The 21,412-nt window shown below is 44.7% G+C and overlaps 1 protein-coding gene across 2 annotated transcripts in view; it reads right to left on the minus strand.

Annotated features, from left to right (window-relative positions):
* Positions 1 to 20,750, minus strand: part of SMPD4 (sphingomyelin phosphodiesterase 4) — a 55,764-nt gene extending 35,014 nt beyond the window's left edge. For both annotated transcript variants that reach the window (XM_040349343.1, XM_040349335.1), the window contains exons 1-8: positions 20,606 to 20,750; positions 16,330 to 16,416; positions 7,927 to 8,066; positions 2,884 to 2,959; positions 2,616 to 2,724; positions 2,405 to 2,457; positions 874 to 1,022; positions 1 to 50 (exon numbers count right to left, since the gene is read on the minus strand). The exon at positions 1 to 50 is cut by the window's left edge and continues 80 nt beyond it. In XM_040349343.1, the coding sequence (XP_040205277.1) occupies positions 1 to 50; positions 874 to 1,022; positions 2,405 to 2,457; positions 2,616 to 2,724; positions 2,884 to 2,959; positions 7,927 to 8,066; positions 16,330 to 16,416; positions 20,606 to 20,647 (706 nt within the window). In that variant the 5' untranslated portion in view covers positions 20,648 to 20,750. The remainder of the gene's footprint in view (positions 51 to 873; positions 1,023 to 2,404; positions 2,458 to 2,615; positions 2,725 to 2,883; positions 2,960 to 7,926; positions 8,067 to 16,329; positions 16,417 to 20,605) is intronic.
* Positions 20,751 to 21,412: the final 662 nt, after the last annotated feature.

Below are 21,412 nucleotides of genomic sequence, written 5' to 3' on the forward strand. Positions count from 1 at the left end.
TTAGAAGGCTAGGGTGGGTGCCATAAGATGTCAGTGATATGGATGGAGATCTAAAAAAATAAGATTTAATAGTAAAAAAACAAAACAGGCAAGTTATAGTTAGGAAGAAATAAAACAGTAGCATATTACATATATTTTTGGTCTGTTATAGACTAAGCATTTCTAGGCATAGTATAGTATCTACTATAACAATGTTTGAATTTCTCACTAAGCTATCACCATTTTACTGAATCAAAGCGGTGTGCAACTAGTACTTAAAGCGGGAGTTCACCCATTTATTACATTTTTGCCCTTGTCCCCTTAGATTCCTGCTCGTTCGGTCTAGGGGAATCGGCTATTTGTATTAAAATATGATCCGTACTTACCTGTTTTCGAGCTGCATCTTCTTCCGTCGCTTCCGGGTATGGGTCTTCGGGAGCAGGCGTTCCTTCTTGATTGACAGTCTTCCGAGAGGCTTCCGATGGTCGCATCCATCGCGTCACTCGTAGCCGAAAGAAGCCAAACGTCGGTGCGGCTCTATACTGCGCCTGCGCACAGACGTTCTGCTTCTTTCGGAAAATCGTGACGCGATGGATGCGACCGTTGGAAGCCTCTCGGAAGACTGTCAATCAAGAAGGAACGCCCATTCCCGCAGCCCATACCCGGAAGCGACGGAGAGGATGCATCTCGTAAACGGTAAGTACGGATCATATTTTAAAACAATTAGCCGATCCCCCTAGACAAAACGAGCATTAATCTAAGGGGAAAATGTGTTCTCTGAGGGTGAACCTCCGCTTTAAGAGCTACAAACATACCCAAAGGAAACCTGTATAGGAGCAAAAATATGTAGGCTGCCATTACTGAACTTTCCTTGAAAAATATGTCATATGCTACCTTGGAGCTGGTGATGGCACGGCCCCACCAGGATTGGAGAAATTGGGAGGTGGAACATTTCCGTCTGTTGGAAGAAACCATTTTAGGTATGTATCCACCAGGATAAAATAGGCACTCTGGGAGGTGCTTGCCAGGTGATCAGAGTCAGTCTATAAGAAAAAAAAAAAAATCATGCTCACAGTTAACACAACACATTAGCAATCACTATATAAAATTATTAGGCCTGCTGCTTTTTCCTGCTGGCTATGGCAAGATTTGTCTGCATTTTCTGTCAGCGTTTTTAAGGTAAAGAGCAGGAATAAATACAACGTTACATAACAAGAGAATAAACTGTGTGGCCTAAAGGACTGTTCAAGGACAAAGAACAACGTACCATTATAGCATACGCATATCAACATACAGACACAATGAGGGAGTACCTGCAAAATAATTAAGCTATACAAAAATTGGTAAGATAAGTAAATACGCATCTCAAATACATGTGGTGCATTTTATTTAAATATATAAATTGAACTTTTATTTTTATTTTTTTCTACTGCAAGGGTCATGTACTCTCACTGGTCATGTAGATCAGGGGTATCAAACTGCGGCCCTCCAGACGTTGTGGAACTACAAGTCCCGTGAGGCATTGCAAGACTGACAGTTACAAGCATGACTCCCAGAGGCATGATGGAACTTATAGTTTTGCAATAGCTGAAGGGCTACAGTTTGACACCCTTGATAGATGATCCAATAGGCTTCACACACACACACACACACTACAACAAATAAATTACCTCTGTTTAGAGGGACAGTGAAGGAGAAGCCAACCACTGTTTGGTGTTCCTTCAAGATCACAGCAGTTTACACATTTGCAAGTTTGACTTTACTTTTATTATAGATATAACATTGTAAACAAGTACTGCATATTGTCCTGTCTCTCTGATCAGAAAGCAGCTCAGAATGGCATAAGATGCATTTGACCAATGTCAGCTATTATCTATGGGAAACTGCTAAAGAGAGGTATGATAGAGATGGGGGCAAGAACAGGGTCAGCAAATCACACAAATTTGCTTGGCCAATTTAAGCTCTCCAACAGTGTTGTAGAGGAAGAAAAATGAGACGGTAGAGGATTTGTTGTAAACATGATTCTTGTGTGACTAGCAATTAAGAAGCCCAACACATCATCCAAAATAAGTAAATAATTCTTTAGGGAAGAAAGAAGTGCCATTGCTTACTTTATAAAGTAGGATATGATTGGTTTATGTAGGTTGAGAGAAATAGGACTGGTGCACTGCTGTGGGAAGATGAATAAAGAAAGGGGAGTTGGCCCTGGCAGCATTCCATGCCTTGTTCAAAAACAGAACTCGTATTTGGCGCTGCACCAAATGTATATATATATATATATATATATTTATATATATATATATACACATACACATACACACACACACACATACATATATTTATACATACATACATACATACATACACACACACATATATATACAGTTCACCAACAAAATGTTATATCCATAAAGTCTTCACTTACTCTATGTCTGATGAGGCAGATGGCAAAGTGGAAAACAAAATACTCGAAAGGGTCTGAGAAATACATTAAGGAAATAATATGCCAAAATCACCAATTATACTTCTTAACAGTAAACGTATTTCTAGGCAGTTTCTTCAGTGTCATATTTTACAATTACCATTTCAGACACTGGATGGGTATGAATGAATATACAAACAGTTATAAAGGATACTCAGGGCAAGATTGAGGCCAAGCCCTCCAGATGTCGGAAACTGGATCTTGTTATGATACAGAGGACATTCAGGTAAAACGCGCTCCTGGATAGATGTGCGGACTGGTCCCTGTTCAACCAAAACAAAGGTGAGGTAAGCAACAATTAAAGCAAATATGATTAGCTGGGTTGTGTATACTCACAATTTGCACATTACTTCTATGACAGCCAGAGAGAACAGTGGGGATACTGTGAATATTTTGACAACGTGATAAAAAGGATAACTTACTGGCAGATATGAAACAGGGAAATCATATTTGTAGTCTTCTGCTTGTAGCTTATAAACAAGCTTCATCATTGCACCACTGTGTTATATAAAAAGTAAATAAGATTTTATTTCAGAAAAAAAAAAAACATTACAAAAGAAAGACCATTAGGAGATAACAGAGAAACGTTTATCAATCAACAAATTACAAAACGAAAACAAAAAGCCACGCCACACATTTAAAACACTCTTGATAGGAAACTCTGAGAATATGGATATAGAAAAAATCCATATATAGATAACATGAATCACTATGGTATGAGTCCGTGAGGAAATAAAACATAGCATTTAAGTGATAAACATAAAGTTCTTGTAGGTTAAATCACTGCAGATAATATCCTACGATCCACACCACCAAGTGACATGTAAAACAGTATAGGTGAACACTCCACCGGAATAAAAGGCCACTTACCAGAGGGCAAGCAAATCGAGCATTTGGTTATAGCCCAGCCGCAGCCTCCTCAGGGACCCCGGATGGAACAGGTTAACAACAGGCACTCAATGGCAGTCAGCTTGGGGAGATGCAGATTAGAATACTGCAATCACTGACAATTACAAAAATTACATCCCAATTCAGTTAAAGTGGTAGCAAACCGCTGTGTTTTTTTTCTTTTTGCAACCTGCAAGGTAAAGCCATAACGTGCTAGTATGCATCACATACTAGCACATTATGTGAAACTTACCTGAAAACTAAGCCCCCCAGGACCACACTGTCACCAATGAGAGGGCTTCCAGCGAGGAGTGGTGTCATGTACCATGAAGGGTTTTCATGCCCCAAGGACAGGAGAGTGAATGCCCCAGATGGGGCACAGCTCCGGACATTGAGTTAACACATGGGCTGGAGCGAGGGATCAAGAGGTGGGACTGGTGCCTTGTCCCTGAATGCCAGAGAAAAAAAAAACTACTCAAGCGATCATCCCCAACTTGGTATCCGAGATCTGACTTTGAGCCCTATGGGCTGTCTGGGATGGGACTGCAGGCACCTAATACAGGAGGAGATGAAGAAGGGTGAGATTCAGCTTGCCTCTCCCTATACCACCTACACTGAAGCAGGTCCCAAGGAGACAATATCTCTCGAAGGCCAAGGAGGCAGATGCTCTTTGGCTGTGACATTAGCATTCCAGTATCGTATTCAGGATGGAGGGCAAAATCTGCCAGATCAAGTTGGGATTTAAGGAGTAATTCCCGCTACTGTAGGAGCTGAAAGTTTTAAAGCTGGATGCAGAATTCGGATTCTCCAAATGCAGGGTAGTAGGTCCTGCATCAGCAAGTTCCAAAATTATCCTTTGCAACCCTGAGGTGATGGCAGGAGACTGTGGTGCTTCAAAACCAGTCTGTTCAGAGATAGACTGTTGGGACTCTAAGACGGCACATACATCGATAATTTTCTTGTTCTTTTAACCAGCGGGTTGAACTAAACAAAATAAAATAACCCAATTCTATCAGACACATTCAAGGTGGATGGGGGAATTGCTCCCGCTGAGTTGATGTGTTCTGGTGGCAGGAAGACTTTCCCACTGTCAAAATACACCAATTAGTAAGGATGAGCTCTGGCGTGTTTGCACAGTCCAAGTTCAGAGCCCGCCAGGAAGTCTGCACGGCGCTGTGCTAATCACAGGCAGGGAGACATTTCTCGATCTCTGCAGCCGAGCATCGGGACAATGTCTCCTTGCCTGTAAATAGCGCAGCGTGTTGCCAACTTATTGGCGGGCTTTTCACGTGGACTGTGCGAACACGTCGGAGTTCATCCTTACTAATTAGCACTGCTGGCTATAGCCGGCGGCACTAATTGAGCAGTATTTATCCAACAAGCTGGTTGTACAGAAGTCAAATCGGTAGATCTACTTCTATACAACCAGCCTGCCCATACGTGGATCGAAATTCAGCTGGTGCCTGCTAAACCAGCCAAATGTCGTATGGTCGGCTTAAATCTGAAATCAGAGATGGTCACAGCAACCAGTGGTCTGGCCACTTCTAAGGCAGCAGGAAGTATAAAGGCACACTCTGCATTGGGTTGGTGCACTTAAGAGCCCGTGCGATGAGTATCTTTTGGGAAAAAGGTGCACCTAGCCACAAAGGCTTGAGGTGCCGGGAAGTCAGTGACAGAGGGAAGGGACTTGAGAGTCTGATAATGTAGACCCTAAATTTACTAGATTACTGGACTCCAGATAGCAATCCTTGGTTCCCTGAAAGATGCCTTTGAAATTGTTAGGAGAGCAAGGGTCACCTGTACCAGCGGAATTGCCCCCTCCATGTCTAGGTGCAGACATTTTGTGCCCACATAATGGTATGACAAGGCCTCAGGATCTCGCAAACCCAGGCAGCTGGTGCTGATGAGGGTCACTATAGGCGGACAGCTAGAACACCTTGAAGATGGGAATTCCATGTAGTGCTTGTAGCAGCAGATGAATTCTGCACTTAGTCCCCCTTAGCTTTAACCCATTCTCTGGTAAAACCATCGGTAACAGAGAGCTGCTATGTATTGATCATCTTAAGCAGTGATGTTAGTGAGGAATCTTTCTTGAAGATAATGAGAAGAAGAATCAAAAGGCCAATAAAAAATTTTGCAAAAAAAACTAGTTATAGCAGAATAGCGGAATTAATGTAGTCCACCCTCCTGGCACACTAGCAGAAAATGGAGGCATACTTGGTAGTGGAAAGGTTATTCAGGGGCAGGCTTGCAATTTTTCTGTTCAGTGTTCAATCTTCCGGTATCAAACTTTGTCTGAATTCAGACATTGCCCATATAAACAAGAAAAAAAAAAAACATCATTTGTGTCTGTTACGATTAAAAGAGAAGCGTGGGATATGAAAAAATAATTTAAAAAAAACACACTCGCCTAAGTGGATGCAGCATCAGTCCGATGCTGTATTTGTCCCTGCCACCTTTAAGCGTGAGAACTGAGTGATCAAAGACCACTGATCGCTCAGGTCTCGGTCTTCAGTAAGCTCTCTGCTCTACCCTTCCAGCACTCACTAAAGTTCTGGCCTGTGGAAGTGGCTGGCTCAGGCTCTCAGCGGTGCGCTGGGAGGCTGAGCCAGCTGCTACTCAGGCATCTGGGTGGATCCAGACATTAAAGACTAAGGGCCAGATTCACAGCAGAAATACGCTGGCGTATCTACTGATACGTCGGCGTATTTTCAAATTTGTCGTATCTTGATTTGGAATCCTCAAACCAAGATACGACGGCTTTTGGCATAGATCCGACAGGCGTACGGCTTCGGATCGTAGGTGTAATTCTCCGGCGGCCGCTGGGTGGAGTTTGCGTCGTTTTCCAGCGTCGGGTATGTAAATTAGCTGTTCACGGCGATCCACGAAGGTACGCGCATTCGTCGCATTCTCTTACGTCGGTTTTTCCCGTCGTAAAGCTAAGAGTGCTATTTAGATGGTGTAAAATGACACCATCCATGTTAAAGTATGGCCGTCGTTCCCGCGTCGAATTTTAAAAATTTTTTTTGCGTAAGACGTCCGGGAATACAAAAGTACGTTACGCACGTCGCTGTTCAAAAAACACATCGGGGCGCCGTAATTTCACGCAAAGCACGGCGGGAAATTTCCAAACAGAGCATGCGCAGAACATTCGGCGCGGGAACGCGCCTAATTTAAATGGTACACGCCCCATTTGAATTAGGCGGGCTTGCGCCGGACGGCTTTACGCTACACCGCCGAAAGTTTACACGCAAGTGCTTTGTGAATCAAGCACTTACGCTGGAAACTTGCGGCGGCGTAACGTAAACGGGATACGATATGCCGCCGTAAATCTACATGAATCTGGCCCTAATTCTCTTGACCAGCCTAGTGACATCAGCCAACAGTGGGCTTTGGCCTTACAATCTTAGAAGTATGATTATACCTAGAAAACATTACCTGAAGCCTGGTATAATCACATATATTATAAAGAACACTTCCAGATTCTGCATTATTGTATTTGCAATTACAGATCGTTATTTAATTGTAAACCTCACAAACCGCAATTACAGAATAAATTTGATTTTAACGACCTAAAAGAAAGTTCAGAAATGGATCATACAGTACAAAAAGCAGTGCAACCATTCCAAAAACACAGAGCACCGCTGAAAGCACCAACCTAAACCCACCCCACCCAACTCTGCCGACTGGATCTCTGAATTTTAAATAAATGCTCCATGGTCTATGAAAACATTCCTTTTTTGGCTAGACATAAAAGGAACAGACCTTATACTAGGTACTCTGTCTCAAGACAAAAAGAATTGTAGGAAAAATCTCCCAAAATGATCAGAGACAGATGCCCGTTTTAGGTTGACCAGCCCTTCGAAATACCAAATACTTGTTAAAGCATTGGTCTACCTATTAGAACAGGGGGCCCTGTGAAAATCAGCATATAACAAGAACAAAAATGTACCCATGAGAAAGAAAAAAGTTAAAATACTTTCTTTAACCTTGTTTTCTGCCTGCAGTGTCTGGGCAAGGGTGACAAGATCCTTCCGGTGAGATCCTGGGAATGTTGCGGATTCCAAATCTTGCAAAAAAGATGCTCTCACATTGGATATGTCTTATCACAAGATTTGGGATATTCATCCTTGCCTTAAAACTATATTGACATCACATCCTGCAATGTGGATGATGGGGGCTAAATATTTATTCCAACCTCTTTCTTTACAGATACATTTTTGCCCCTGTAATTTATGGCAATTTTTTATAGGAGAGGGGGCCCTGATCTAATATGCGGACATTACATTTCACTGTAGGGTTTAATTTGATATTAAAGAAACAAAAAACGTATTCAAATGAATATGATTATTAAAAGATATACAGCAGTGTTAGTACTACAAACTGTAAAATGAATAAAAAAAAATTCTGAACAAAGACAAGACTCCCTCACACAGTATAATGACTAATGGTAGTCATGAGACCTGGAAGCACAAGGCAGAAACCTCACCACTAAAGCCCCGGAAAAATAAAATGCCAGTCAGGGAGGACAAAAAGCACTTGCATTACAAAGCAGAAGCACGTAGATATGTAATTACCTAGGATGCAGGAATTCCAGTGCAGTATGAAACTCTAAAGGTATTCTATCGTGCAGATGTCTCAGGTTCCAGCCCACTATGCTGCCATCCAGGCTGCCAAAGACCAGCTCGACGAGCCATGGGAAAATGGCATGCAGTTCCTACAAGCGGAACAATGAAATCCAATGTGAATAAATTCTGTATGCTTTACATTTATCAGCTTTATACAAAACAATTAAAGTGTAACACTATGGGGGGTTATTTACGATAGGCAAATTCACTTTGCACTACAATTGCACTTGAAATTGCACTCAAAGTGTAAATTGTAATTTGTAAATCTGAGGGGTAGATCTGAAATGAGGGGAAGCTCTGCAGATTTTATCATCCAATCATGTGCAAACTAAACGGCTGTTTTTTATTTTCCTTGCATGTCCCCCCCCCCCCCCCCCAGAGCTACAGCCACTGCACTTCCATGTGCAATTTCAGGGCACTTTGTACTTGTAGTTTGCACTTGTAGTGCAAAGTGGACTTGCCTTTCGTAAATAACCCCCCTATATTTCTTGATGCCTGATCAGAAGTTTTCTAAACCACTTGGTGGAAACCTTCTCTCCATCTGAATCCTTATAAAAGCAGACGTTGCATCCCACTGCTTGTGCTGGACAGATGAGGGAAACAGACAGTGGGGTGATTTGTTACTCCATAAAAGTACACTTCCTAAAGCAAGAAAAATGAGCAAACACCTAGTCCTGATTTTAAACTAGGAATTGCTGATTAACGCCTCGCTGCAAAACTCTTCCTTCCAGATTAGAAGCAGGTGGATATGTGCAATAAAGATTAGGGATGCGCCAAAATTTAGGCTGCTAAAAATAGGGTTTTCAGCATTGTGGAAAAAAAAAAGCACCCATAATGGCTGCCAAAAACTCCCGCAATTTTACCTTGCTTATGGTGTGTTTTTCATAGGTCACGTGACCAAAAAATGCATTCTTGCTGTGTCTGCAATGCATCTCAATGGGGAGGTGTGCTTTCTGGTACAGTTTGTCAAATATGCAGCAAAAATGCAGTAAGCAGGATTTTTAACACCTCTACAAAAGGTGTCCATAATGGCCGACAATATATTCATTTAAATTAATGATAGTCGAAATATATATATATATATATATATATATATATCTGTACTTTCTCACTAAAATACAATTTTAGTGAGAAAGTACATAATTGAAAAGCAGTCTATTGGTGAGCCAAGATGAAGCAATCTTGTATCACTGATCTCTAGTAAGTAGGTGATTTTTTTAATCTGGCGCCTTTAAGATGCCAGTAATCCGGGAAGTGATGTCATGACATTGCTTCCGGGTTACTAGATCCGAAACCCGAACAAAGCATCGGCTTGGATGTGCCGGTTGGTGCCTTGGCTTTCCGGTGGGACGGGAGAGCCCCGGGTGAGCAGCGGAATGTCCCCTCTCGCGCCTAGTTTTAGGCAGAACTTCTACGTTAAATAGATGCCCTTCAAACCTTTTACATCCTGGAGTAACTAAAAAAATAAATAAAACTTTTTTTTATTAGTTTACTAGCTGAAAATACTGGCTGATTCTACTAGAAATACAGGGCAGAAAGCAAAACAATCTTATCTTTCCTTTGTAAACTACTTATCCCACCATCATCTATGGAATAGAGATGAAATGTTTGAAGTGCAGCACTTGTAATAACCATGGCTCTTTCCATAGATCCAATTGAGAGAGCATAGCCACCCTAAAATAGGAAGTGTATTATTGGCAGTATCACCAGTTGAAAATAGTGGGGAAAAAAGCCTGAAGAACAAATGCAGCTTCCATGTCTGAATACTTGTGGTAACCTGCATTATGTTTAATTTTTGTTTTTTGGGATTAGATACGCTTAAAGGCTACATCTTAACCAATCAAGCTTTCTTTATCGTACATCACGGGACACAGAGCGGCATATTCATTACTATATGGGTTATATGGAGTACCTTCAGGTGATGGACACTGGCAATCTCAAACAGGAAGTGCCCCTCCCTATATAACCCCCTCCCATAGGAGGAGTACCTCAGTTTTTACGCCAGTGTCTTAGGTGTTGGTCATGGTTTAGCTTGCCTCCACATCCTTGGGATTAAGGTGGGCTAACCGGTTCTGTCCAAAGGCCTCAGTGCTAAAGTGGTCAGTAACCGGACCCCAAACCAATGGGGTATAGCCCATAATGCTTTCTTTTTAGAGAGCTGGACCCTGGGCCCAGAACTTAGAAACCTTTGGGGGCCTAATGTTTCTGTTGCCAGAGTGCTATATGGGCCCAGGACAGTGGCTCCTTCATAGGAACCCAGGGCCTGAAGGTCTAGACGCCCCACGGAGATGGGGGAAGATTGGACCTCTTGCTGTGCAAAGTCCTGCGGCATGGAGCAGGTAAGTGAAGGGGAAACTTGCGGAACTTGGTTCGCAGCAGGTTTTCTGGGGGGAGGTCACAGTGGGACATGCCTAAAGTTTATGCGCTGCATCTGGCAAGGTGAGTCACATATCTTAGGATAGGATGACTCTATATGTATATATTCCCCATAATGGTGACCTCCCTGGTAGTATTGCAACTGGTGCTAGAAAGCATTGAAAAAGGGCCTGTGTGTATAGTGACAATTCTCTCTAAGAGAAGCCCCTGGGAATCTACTGAGGTTTCTTATGTAAAAAAAAAAAGCTGGGAGTGAATGCTCCTACCTGCAAGCCTGCTCAGAGGTCCAGGCGGTTGCTGCAGGAAAAACATGCCGCTCTGTGGATCCTGGCCTGGACGGCAGGATCAGCCTCTGACCTCCTCGTGTGGCGCCCCCCCCCCCGCGCCTCCCCGTGATATGGGCGCAATTTCGCGCCGTTTGCTGACAGGGGAAGGGCGGGCCTGTAGGTAAAAGGAAGGGGCGGCCCTTCCAAATAGGTTCCCAGCTCAGTGAGTTTTGGAACTGAGAGAGGAAGGATCAGAGCGGCAGCGTGGGGCGCCGAGGACACACAGTGGCCAAAGAAGAGTATTACAGTCTTGAAAAGACTGTCCTTTACCCTAGAGATAGGTGTTTCTTTTTCAGCAGTTTTTTGGCAATACTACTAAAGGGGACAGAATAGTTTTTCTTTCTTTGGTTTAAAAAAAAAAAAAAAAAAAAAGAAACAAACCAGGTTAATAAGAAAGAAGGCATTTTTTCCCCAAAAAGGTTTTTGGGCAATAACTATTTATTTTTCCAAACACCGTTAAGTAGCGGGCGTACCTCGGTATTGTACCATGGCAGCCGCTGCTTTCCCCAGAGGGAGCCTTGGTGGAACCATCGGGATCTGGGGCTGGAGCTGGCACGGGTCAGTCCAACCCTAGGGTGGTCAAGGACGAGGTACTGTCCACCTCTCTAAAGGAGATGGAAAACGGAATAGATCTCCGTCGCCCGAGCGTGAACCCTCAGATGAGGAGGCCCCTTCCGCAGGGGAATTGGACGACCTCTTGGACAAGGACCAAGTAGGTTCAGGGATCGACGATCCGGGTACGGAGGCGTCTGGCGCAGCCTCCCAAGGGGAGAGCTGGTGGGTTCAAGTATTAACAGACTTGGTCCATAGGACATTCAACTTGCCAGTACCAGATCTCCAAGTATCAACGGTTTCAGCTTTGGGCTCACTAATAGCGCCTCAAAGCAATGCGGTTTTTCCGATCCATCCTCTGCTAGAGGAAGTTATGTTTCAAGATTGGACCAAGCCAGATAGAATCTTTGTACCACCTAAAAGATTCTCTGCCTTATATCCTATGGAAGAGAAATTTTCCAAGAGATGGGCAGCCCCGGCTGTGGACGCAGCCATCTCATGTGTTAACAAATCTTTAACATGCCCTGTAGAAAACATACAGGTGTTCAAGGATCCGGTTGATAAACGCTTGGAAACGCTATTTAAAACCTCCTTCACTACTGCAAGGGCAGTAGTGCAGCCAGCTGTGGCTGCAATTGGGGTTGCACAAGCATTATTGGATCAAGCTAAGCAGATGCTTAAACTTATTCCTGCCCAGCAGGCAGAAAAATTTTCGGATGTCCCTAGGGCCATACGCTTTACAGTAGATGCGATTAAGGATTCTATCCAGCAAGCGTCACGTTTATCGTTATCCCTTATCCATATGAGAAGACTCTTATGGTTAAAGAGCTGGGAGGCAGAGCCCCCATGCAAGAAGCTCCTGGTAGGGTTCCCCTTCCATGGAGGACGACTCTTCGGAGAAGACCTGGATAAATACATTCAGACCATTTCAAGCGGAAAAGGTACTTTTTTGCCCACCAAGAAGAAGTTTCGGGGGCCTGCGTTTAAACGACAGTACTCCCCTGGGCAGGGGCCTTCCAATACCAAACCGTATCGACGGCCTCCTGCAAGATCAAATTTTAACAAATCGCAGGGACAGGCCGCCGGAGGCAAGAAGCAGTGGTTTCGCAAGCCAGCCCCCAAGCCGGCCTTATGAAGGGGCGCCCCCACCCACGAAGGTGGGGGGAAGACTGCGTCTCTTTGCAGAGGTTTGGGAGGCCAGCATTCCCGACAGATGGGTACGGTCTTCCGTGGCTACAGGCTACAAATTAGACTTCCTAAAGTTTCCTCCTCCTCATTTTCAGGAGTCAAGGGTACCAAACGATCCGAAGAAGGGAGCCGCATTAATAGCGGCATTGAATCATCTACTCTCTCAGGAGGTAATAGTAGAGGTACCAGTCCAAGAACAGGGGCTAGGTTTCTACTCCAACCTATTCATCATCCCAAGGTCCAACGGCGATGTCAGGCCAATTTTGGACTTAAAAATGGTGAATGCATACCTAAAGGTCCGCTCATTTCGGATGGAATCCGTGCGGTCAGCAGCTGTCGCACTTCAGAAGGACGACTTTATGGCATCCATAAACATAAAGGATGCTTACCTTCATGTTCCAATTTACCAGCCACATCAAAGATTTCTACGCTTCTCGGTGGCTCTGCGTCATTTCCAATTCGTGGCGCTTCCCTTCGGGTTGGCTACAGCCCCCCGGGTGTTTACGAAGGTCCTAGTTCCAATCCTAGCCAATCTAAGGATCCAAGGGGTCACGATCCTAGCATACCTGGACGACCTCCTAGTCAGAGATCACTCGTCTCCTGGCTTGGAACGAGCAGTGGCCCTCACAGTTCAGTTCCTCGAGAGGTTCGGCTGGGTCCTAAATCGAGAAAAATCAGCATTCCAGCCCACAAGGCAGTTGGAATATCTCGGCATGAGGTTAGACACAGAACAACAGAGGGTGTTTCTGCCTCTGATAAGGGTCAAAGCCATCAAGGAATTAATCCTACTGGTTCTAAGCAAGAAAGAACCAACTGTTCGCCTATATATGCGGTTACTAGGCAAGATGGTGGCCACATTCGAGGCGGTACCGTACGCCCAGAGCCACACTCGCATCCTGCAGGCAGCCATCCTGTCAGCATAGAGCAGGAGGCCACAGGCCTTAAATATCCCTTTGCCGCTCTCATCAAGAGTCCGACAAAGTCTGTGTTGGTGGTTAGACCCTCAGAATCTACTGAAGGGGAAGTCTTTCAGCCCAGTGGCTTGGAAGATAGTAACCACAGACGCCAGCCTGACGGGCTGGGGAGCAATTTTGGATGGTTGCACTCGCCAAGGTACTTGCAAAGCCAGAGAAGCAGTTGCCCATCAACATCTTGGAGCTCAGAGCTGCTCGACTAGCCCTCTGGGCTTGGACGTCCAAGTTGCAGGGGTTCCCGGTGAGAATTCAATCGGACAATGCCACGGCAGTGGCATACATAAATCACCAAGGGGGAACCAAGAGTCAAGCCGCTCAGAGAGAGGTGAGCTTGATTCTCCTGTGGGCAGAAGCTCATGTGCCCTGCATATCGGCAATATTCATTCCAGGAGTGGACAACCTTCAGGCGGACTTCTTAAGTCGCCAGACTCTGTTGCCGGGGGAATGGTCTCTACATCCACAGGTCTTTCAGACACTCTGCCAGAGATGGGGAGTGCCGGACGTGGATGTCATGGCATCGAGACTCAACAAGAAGCTAGACAGGTTCATATCCCGCTCAAGGGATCCGAGGGCCTGCGGAACCGATGCGCTGGTTTGCCCTTGGCATCAGTTCAAACTTCTTTATGCATTTCCCCCGCTCCAGTTACTACCCCGCCTGCTGCGCAGGATCAGGGTGGAGCACATACCAGTCATCCTGGTAGCTCCAGCATGGCCCAGAAGGGCATGGCGTTCACTAATCCTAAAGATGGTAGTGGGAGACCCTTGGACTCTTCCTCTACGACCAGACCTGCTATCGCAAGGTCCGATCCTCCACCCTGCCTTACGGCATCTAAACTTGACGGCCTGGAAGCTGAATCCCTGATTCTCAGGGGTAGAGGTCTGTCTCAGAAAGTAATCTCTACCCTGATCAGAGCCAGGAAACCGGTCTCTAGGGTGATTTACTACAGGGTCTGGAAGGCCTATGTAGGCTGGTGTGAGTCCAAGCGATGGCTTTCTCGTAAGTTTACCATCGATAGAGTATTACGTTTTCTCCAGCTAGGAGTGGATAAAGGACTGGCATTAAGCACAATCAAGGGACAGATTTCAGCTTTGTCAGTGTGGTTTCAGCGGCCGCTGGCCACCCACTCGCTGGTTAAGACCTTCATGCAAGGGGTCTTACGTATTAATCCTCCAGTTAAATCCCTGCTTTGTCCGTGGGATTTAAATCTTGTTCTGTCAAGTTTACAGAAACAACCTTTTGAGCCGTTGGCTGAAATTCCTTTGGTTTTACTGACAAGGAAGTTAGTATTTTTGGTTGCCATGGTTTCCGCCAGAAGAGTGTCAGAACTGGCAGCCTTATCCTGTAAGGAACCATATCCTATTTTACATAAGGACAAGGTCGTTCTCCGCCCTCATCCTTCCTTCCTACCAAAGGTTATATCCAGTTTTCATCTAAACCAGGATTTGGTATTACCATCCTTCTTTCCTAAACCTACTTCCAAAAAGGAAGGGTTGCTGCATACCTTGGATATTGTCAGGGCCATGAAGGCCTATCTTAAAGCTACAGAGAAGATCCGGAAAACAGATGTGTTGTTCATTTTACCGGATGGGCCCAAGAAAGGGGCAGGCAGCTGCAAAATCCACCATCTCAAGATGGATTAAACAGTTAATCACTCAGGCCTACGGCTTGAAGGGGTTGCCTCCTCCGTTATTAAAGGCTCATTCTACTAGGGCCATGGGCGCCTCCTGGGCAGCACACCACCAGATCTCTATGGCTCAAGTTTGCAAGGCGGCAACCTGGTCTTCTGTCCACACGTTTACAAAATTCTACCAGTTGGACGTAAGAAGGAATACTGATACAGCCTTTGGGCAGGCAGTGCTGCAGGCTGCAGTTTGAGACCCTCGGATTCCGGGGGCTCCCTTTTGAGTTAAATTTAAAATTTAAAATTATTTTTTCTCAACTAAGTTGGATTTATTAGGATTTGAGTATATCTCTAAATTAAATCCTTTTGTCTTGGGAAGATGTTCTCCCTCCCCTCATTGTAAGCATTGCTTTGGGACATCCCATATAGTAATGAATATGCCGCTCTGTGTCCCGTGATGTACGAGAAAGAAAAAGAGATTAATACAGCTTACCTGTAAAATCTTTTTCTTGGAGTACATCACGGGACACAGAGCTCCCACCCCTCTTATGGGGACCATTTTGGGAGGCATACTGCTTGCTACAAAACTGAGGTACTCCTCCTATGGGAGGGGGTTATATAGGGAGGGGCACTTCCTGTTTGAGATTGCCAGTGTCCATCACCTGAAGGTACTCCATATAACCCATATAGTAATGAATATGCCGCTCTGTGTCCCGTGATGTACTTCAAGAAAAAGATTTTACAGGTAAGCTGTATTAAAAATCTCTTTTTTGCCACTTTAGTATGAAATGGTTTACAATACACTTAAAAGAGGAATTTCCCCACTTTAAATAGATAACATTGGCAGCTTTGGAGAAGAGATTATTTTAAAGGCCAAGTACCTTATGGGGAAAAAAATAAATCGATGCACATATTTTTGCAGGAAAAAAAGTGCATGCAAGAATTGTTCCCACCGGAACCTGTAAAATATTGCAATCGTGATCAGAAGATCACCAGTGCAAATCAGGTTCTTGCAAACAAGCCCTACAGCTTTCAGCATGTGCCTCTGTATGGGCTGTCAGTTTGAAAGCTGCAGGACTTGTGAATAAACTACAAGCACCCCTACAATTCACTGACAGTTCTGGAAATGAATGACGCAACTGTGCCGGCGAGAAGAGAATCGCAAACTCATTACTTTTCTCATTCCCCTGCGTCTCTGCAGATTTGACAAAGGGAAATTCACTGACCAAAAGGGGAAAAAAAGCAAGGAAAAACTTTATTATAGCATAGCAAGTCATAGATTGCCATTCAGTCAACATGGTGTATTACTGTTACCTTTGCAGGGAAATCTTCAATAACTCTGGCCAGATCTTGGCACCGCTGGACAAAGGGTTTATTCACACAATCTGCTTTGAGTGTGGCCTGTATCAAAAACATGAAAGTAACTAAATAACATACACATTTGTCATTACAATAGTATCAACATGTCCCTGTACATCAGGGCTCGACAAAATCCGGGCGCCCGGTCGCAATTGCGACAAGAAATTGTGACCTGGCGCCCAGGGAAGCTTAGGCCTGCTTAGGCTGCGGTTTTGCGGCCTTCACAGAAGGAAGCTTGGGCCTGCAGAAGGCCGTGGCCTCAATTACCGGCAGGCCGGTAATTGAGGCCATGGCTTTGCGGCCTTCTGCAGGCCTAAGCTTCCTTCTGTGATCTGGCACTATCTTGTGGTGGCCGTTGGCACTACAAGTAGTTACATTACAAGTAGCAAAACAGCAGTTCTAATGTGTTTTTCACGGTTTTCACTGCCATCTCCTTCCCCCCAAACACAAATAGAATAATATATATATATATATTTTATTCTAACACCCTAGAGAATAAAATGGCGGTCGTTGCAATACTTTCTGTCACACCGTATTTGCGCAGCGGTCTTACAAGCACACTTTTTTGGGGAAAAAATACAATTAAAAAATAAGACAACAGTAAAGTTAGCCCAATTTATTTTTATATTGTGAAAGATAATGTTACGCCGAATAAATTGATACCCAACATGTCACGCTTCAAAATTGCGTCCGCTCGTGGAATGGCGACAAACTTTTACCCTTTAAAATCTCCATAGGTGACGTTTAAAAAAATCTACAGGTTGCATGTTTTGGAGTTACAGAGGAGGTCTAGGGCTAGAATTATTGCTCTCGCTCTACCAATCGCGGCGATACCTCACATGTGTGGTTTGAATACCGTTTACATATGCGGGCACTACTCACGTATGTGTTCGCTTCTGCGTGCGAGCTTGGCGGGACGGGGTGCGTTTTTTGGCTCCTAACTTTTTTTTAGCTGGCTCCTATATTCCAGGCAAATTTGTCAAACCCTGCTGTACATTCACTAAAGGCTAGTGACATTGATGAGGAATGAAAGACACAGCTACTTGGCTACCACAATTTTAGTTAGGCATTTATTCACCCACAGCTTCACTTTGTAAAAAAAATGGTTTATCAAAATCTATTTGGTCTTAGGTAGCCATACACATCCCAATTCAAGCTTCGCTGTAAATGCTCAGGTGATGGCACATAGGCGGCTCTCCAAGCACTTGCTCCGTAAGTTGCTGCGGCATAACGTAAATCGGCCGGCGTAAGCCCGCCTAATTCAAATTTGTATCAGGGGGGCGTGTTTTATGTTAAACTACTGTGACCCGACGCGATTGACGTTTTTGCGGAACGGCGCATGTGCTGTCCGTGAAATTTCCCAGTGTGCATTGCTCCAAAGTACGCTGCAAGGACGTCATTGGTTTCGACGTGAACGCAAATGACGTCCAGCCCCATTCACGGACGACTTACGCAAACAACAAAACTTTTTCAAATTTCGACTCGGGAACGACGGCCATACTTAACATTGGCTGCGCCTCATATAGCAGGGGCAACTTTACGCCGGGAAAAGCCCAACGTAAACGTCGTAACTTTACTGCGTCGGCCGCACGTACGTTCGGGAATTCGCGTATCTAGCTAATTTGCATACTCTTTGCGGAATTCGACGGAAGCGCCACCTAGCGGTCAAAAAAAAAAATGTTAAGATCCGATGGCGTAAGAGACTTGCGCCTGTCGGATTTAATGGATATCTATGCGTAATGGATTCTAAGAATCAGGCGCATAGATACGACGGGTCGGATTCGGACTTACGACGACGTACATGGGGCTACGCCGTCGTAAGTCCTCTGAGAATCCGGGCCCTTGTCTGCAGATTCACACATATGCGATGCAATTTTCAGGTCTGCTTTTAATGTGAAATTCCAAAGTAGCTGTTCAGCCACAATTTAGTGCAAATATTGTGTGACAAAAAATATTTTGCAACACCCACCATTTTATTCTCCAGCATCTCTGCTTTTTTTTTACAATGGGGATGGGGTCCAAGTAATTTTCTAGCAAAAATAAATAAAATTATAAATTTCTACATGCATGCGAGAAGTGTCAGAATTGGCTTGGGGATCAAGTGGGGAGTGGAGGGAGGAGCAGGTACCTGCTCCCACTTCCAGTTAAGACCAATGCCGCGATCTACAAAGGTGTTTGGCCCCTCCTCCTTCCCCCTGCAGCCTTCTGGGACACACACAGGTTACAGAAGACTGTAGGACCATTCACAAAGCGCAATGCGACTCTCGCATGCGCAGTAGGAAAATGTCTGTAAAGCTGGAAGGCTTCACTTCTGGTTTACCTTAGTGAAGAGGCCAGTGCCTGCACCCAAAGCCGACTGAAGAATTGGCTTGGGTGAGGACATCACTGGATCACTGAACAGGTAAGCATCCTTATATTAAAAGTCAGTAGGTACAGCATTTGTAGCTGCTGACTTTACATTTTTTGGGGGGAGATTAGAGCCTGGTTTTGACAGGTACCTGCTCCCACTTCTGTTTAGATGTTCTGCAGCAATCTGAGACAGGATGTTCCGCCCCCCCCCCCTCCTCCACGGCCTTCTGGGACACAACACAGGTCCTAGACAACTACAGGACCTTGCAAAGGGCTTCACTGTCCGTTTCCCTTACTTGAGATGCAGGCGCCTGCACATGAAGACAATTGAAGAATCAGCTCGGGTGAGGGCACCGCTGGATCCCTGGACAGGAATCCTTAAGCCTCATACACACATTTGGACTTCCCTCGGACAAATACATGGATTTTTGTCCAAAGGGCGTTGGCCGTGAACTTGTTCTGCATACAGACGGCAGAACTTTTTTCATCCAACATTCACAAAACGACGTGTTTTTTCATCTCTTTACCTCCACCCTTTGGACAACTTCTGCTAATTTTGTCTGATGGTTAGCATTGGTTCAGAGCGTGTGTGTTTGTACTTTGGATTTTAGTCCGACGGATTTGTGTACACACGATCGGATAATCCGACGGAACACTTTGTTGTCGGACAATTTGAGAGCATGACCATCCAATATTTGTTGTGGGAAATTCCGACAACAATTGTCTGATGGAGCATACAGACGGTCGGATTATACGCCAAAACACGTCCATCGGACAATTGTCGCAATAACCGATCGTGTGTACGTGCCTTTATATTAAAAGTCAGCAGCTACAGCATTTGTAGCTGCCGACTTTAGATGTTTTTTTTTTTTTTTAGGAGGGGGGGGATTGAGCAAATACCTGATCTTGACAGGTACCCGCTTCCACTTCTAGTCAGATGTTCTGCAGCAATCTGAGCCAGATGTTTGGGGGCCCCCCCCCCTCTTTCCTCCGCAGCCTTCTGGGACACATCACAGGTCCTAGAAGACTACAGGCCCTTGTGCAAGGTGTAGTAGGAAACCAGGTGGGGACATCATGGGCTCCCTGGATGGATAAGTGCCCTTATTATATTTGTAGCTGCTGACTTTTCATTTTTTTGGGGCCTGGAGTTCCTCTTTAAGCTCAGTTAGGTTGTGTACATATTAGAACAAAGGGGTTAATTGGCACTTTGTATGAAGCACGGCTAAGACGATAAAGATATGCAATCACATTAGTGCAATTTCAAAGAGATTAATAAAGAGGATAACATGATAAAAAAAAGTAGCACCTTAACAATTTATTATACATAACATGATTCATGATCAATATAGTGGAAAATATATACATTAGTGTCTTCATAGCCATGCTTCATACAAAGTCCCAATCACCCCCCCCCCCCTTGTTCTAATATGTATATATAATAATAGGGATGGAGGCAGATGAACCTACCTGCCTCACTTAAAGTCCCAACCCCCCTTTTTTAGTTAGGTTGTGACCGAACTTGCACTTTGGGGCTAAGCCTTACCAACTTCTTTCCCCCTTGTCCAATGAGAGGGACTTAGCCGCCTGTGCTGGCAGGACAAGGGGATGGCAGACCATGGGCATTACAAGGAAGTCAGCCCCTTCACTACAAAGTGAAACCATCCGCTGTACAAGCAAATAAGAAACCGAAACTAACACCAAACAAGGAGAAACAAAGCCACCAGCTCCCTGTCTATGTGGTTTACATGTCAGTAAGTGTATGCCATGACTGTACAGACCATAAGAGTGCCCAGTGTCCCCCCTGTATATACTGTACAGTGGGGGGACCTGGCAGAGTATGAAGCAGAGGCCGCGCTACACACACCGGCAGCTAAACTCTTACCAGCAGATAGCTGGGCTGCTGTGTCCCCCCGAGGAGGCTCATCTTGTCACCTCTTCCCACCGATCCTCGCTTCTACCCTCGCGCCAGAGATCAAAAGTTACTCGTACAGCTTAGATGACGTCATCTCAACGCGCCAAGGGTCTACAGTCCTCTCTAGATTGGAACAATAGAAAACATAGAGGGAATGAGTTCATTTCATGACTGCTATCAAACGTGTCCTCGATCTGTCGCCATTTTCTAGAAGACCCGCCCTCGGCGCAGTCTTAGCTAGGCACATCTGGCTGAACTGCGTTCCGTATATCCTTTACGCGTTGGCCGTTGAGGTTTTGTGGGGAATGGAAAATAAAATATCATAGGGTTGTCTCTCTGAAGTTCTTTATTAATTCTGATTATACTAATTTTTGTTTGTATTTTATGTTTTTGCTATAATAAATATTTTGGATTTCAAGTGGATCTAAACTCCAAGCAACTAACTTTTTTATTGTCCGGGGACAGTCCCAGGGTTGCCAACTTTCAGTAAATTACGAACAGTTCCATACCTCCCAACATTGTGAGATGGGAATGAGGGACACCTACTAGCAAACATATGTAGGCATAGGACACGCCACCCTGTCCCACCCCCTTAAAGGGGAAATACCCCCCCCCCCCCCCAAAAAAAAGGTTAAATAAATTGACAAGTGCTTTTTTTACCACTTTATTACTTTATATTGGCTTTTAGAATTAAAACATGCAGCAATTTAGAAATCAGATGAAAAGTGCATTTTATATACAACTATATGGATCAGACCACAATGAGGGACAAATGAG

Source organism: Rana temporaria, chromosome 1 (assembly GCF_905171775.1).
Source record: "Rana temporaria chromosome 1, aRanTem1.1, whole genome shotgun sequence".
In the NCBI taxonomy this organism is placed as follows: Eukaryota; Metazoa; Chordata; class Amphibia; order Anura; family Ranidae; genus Rana; species Rana temporaria.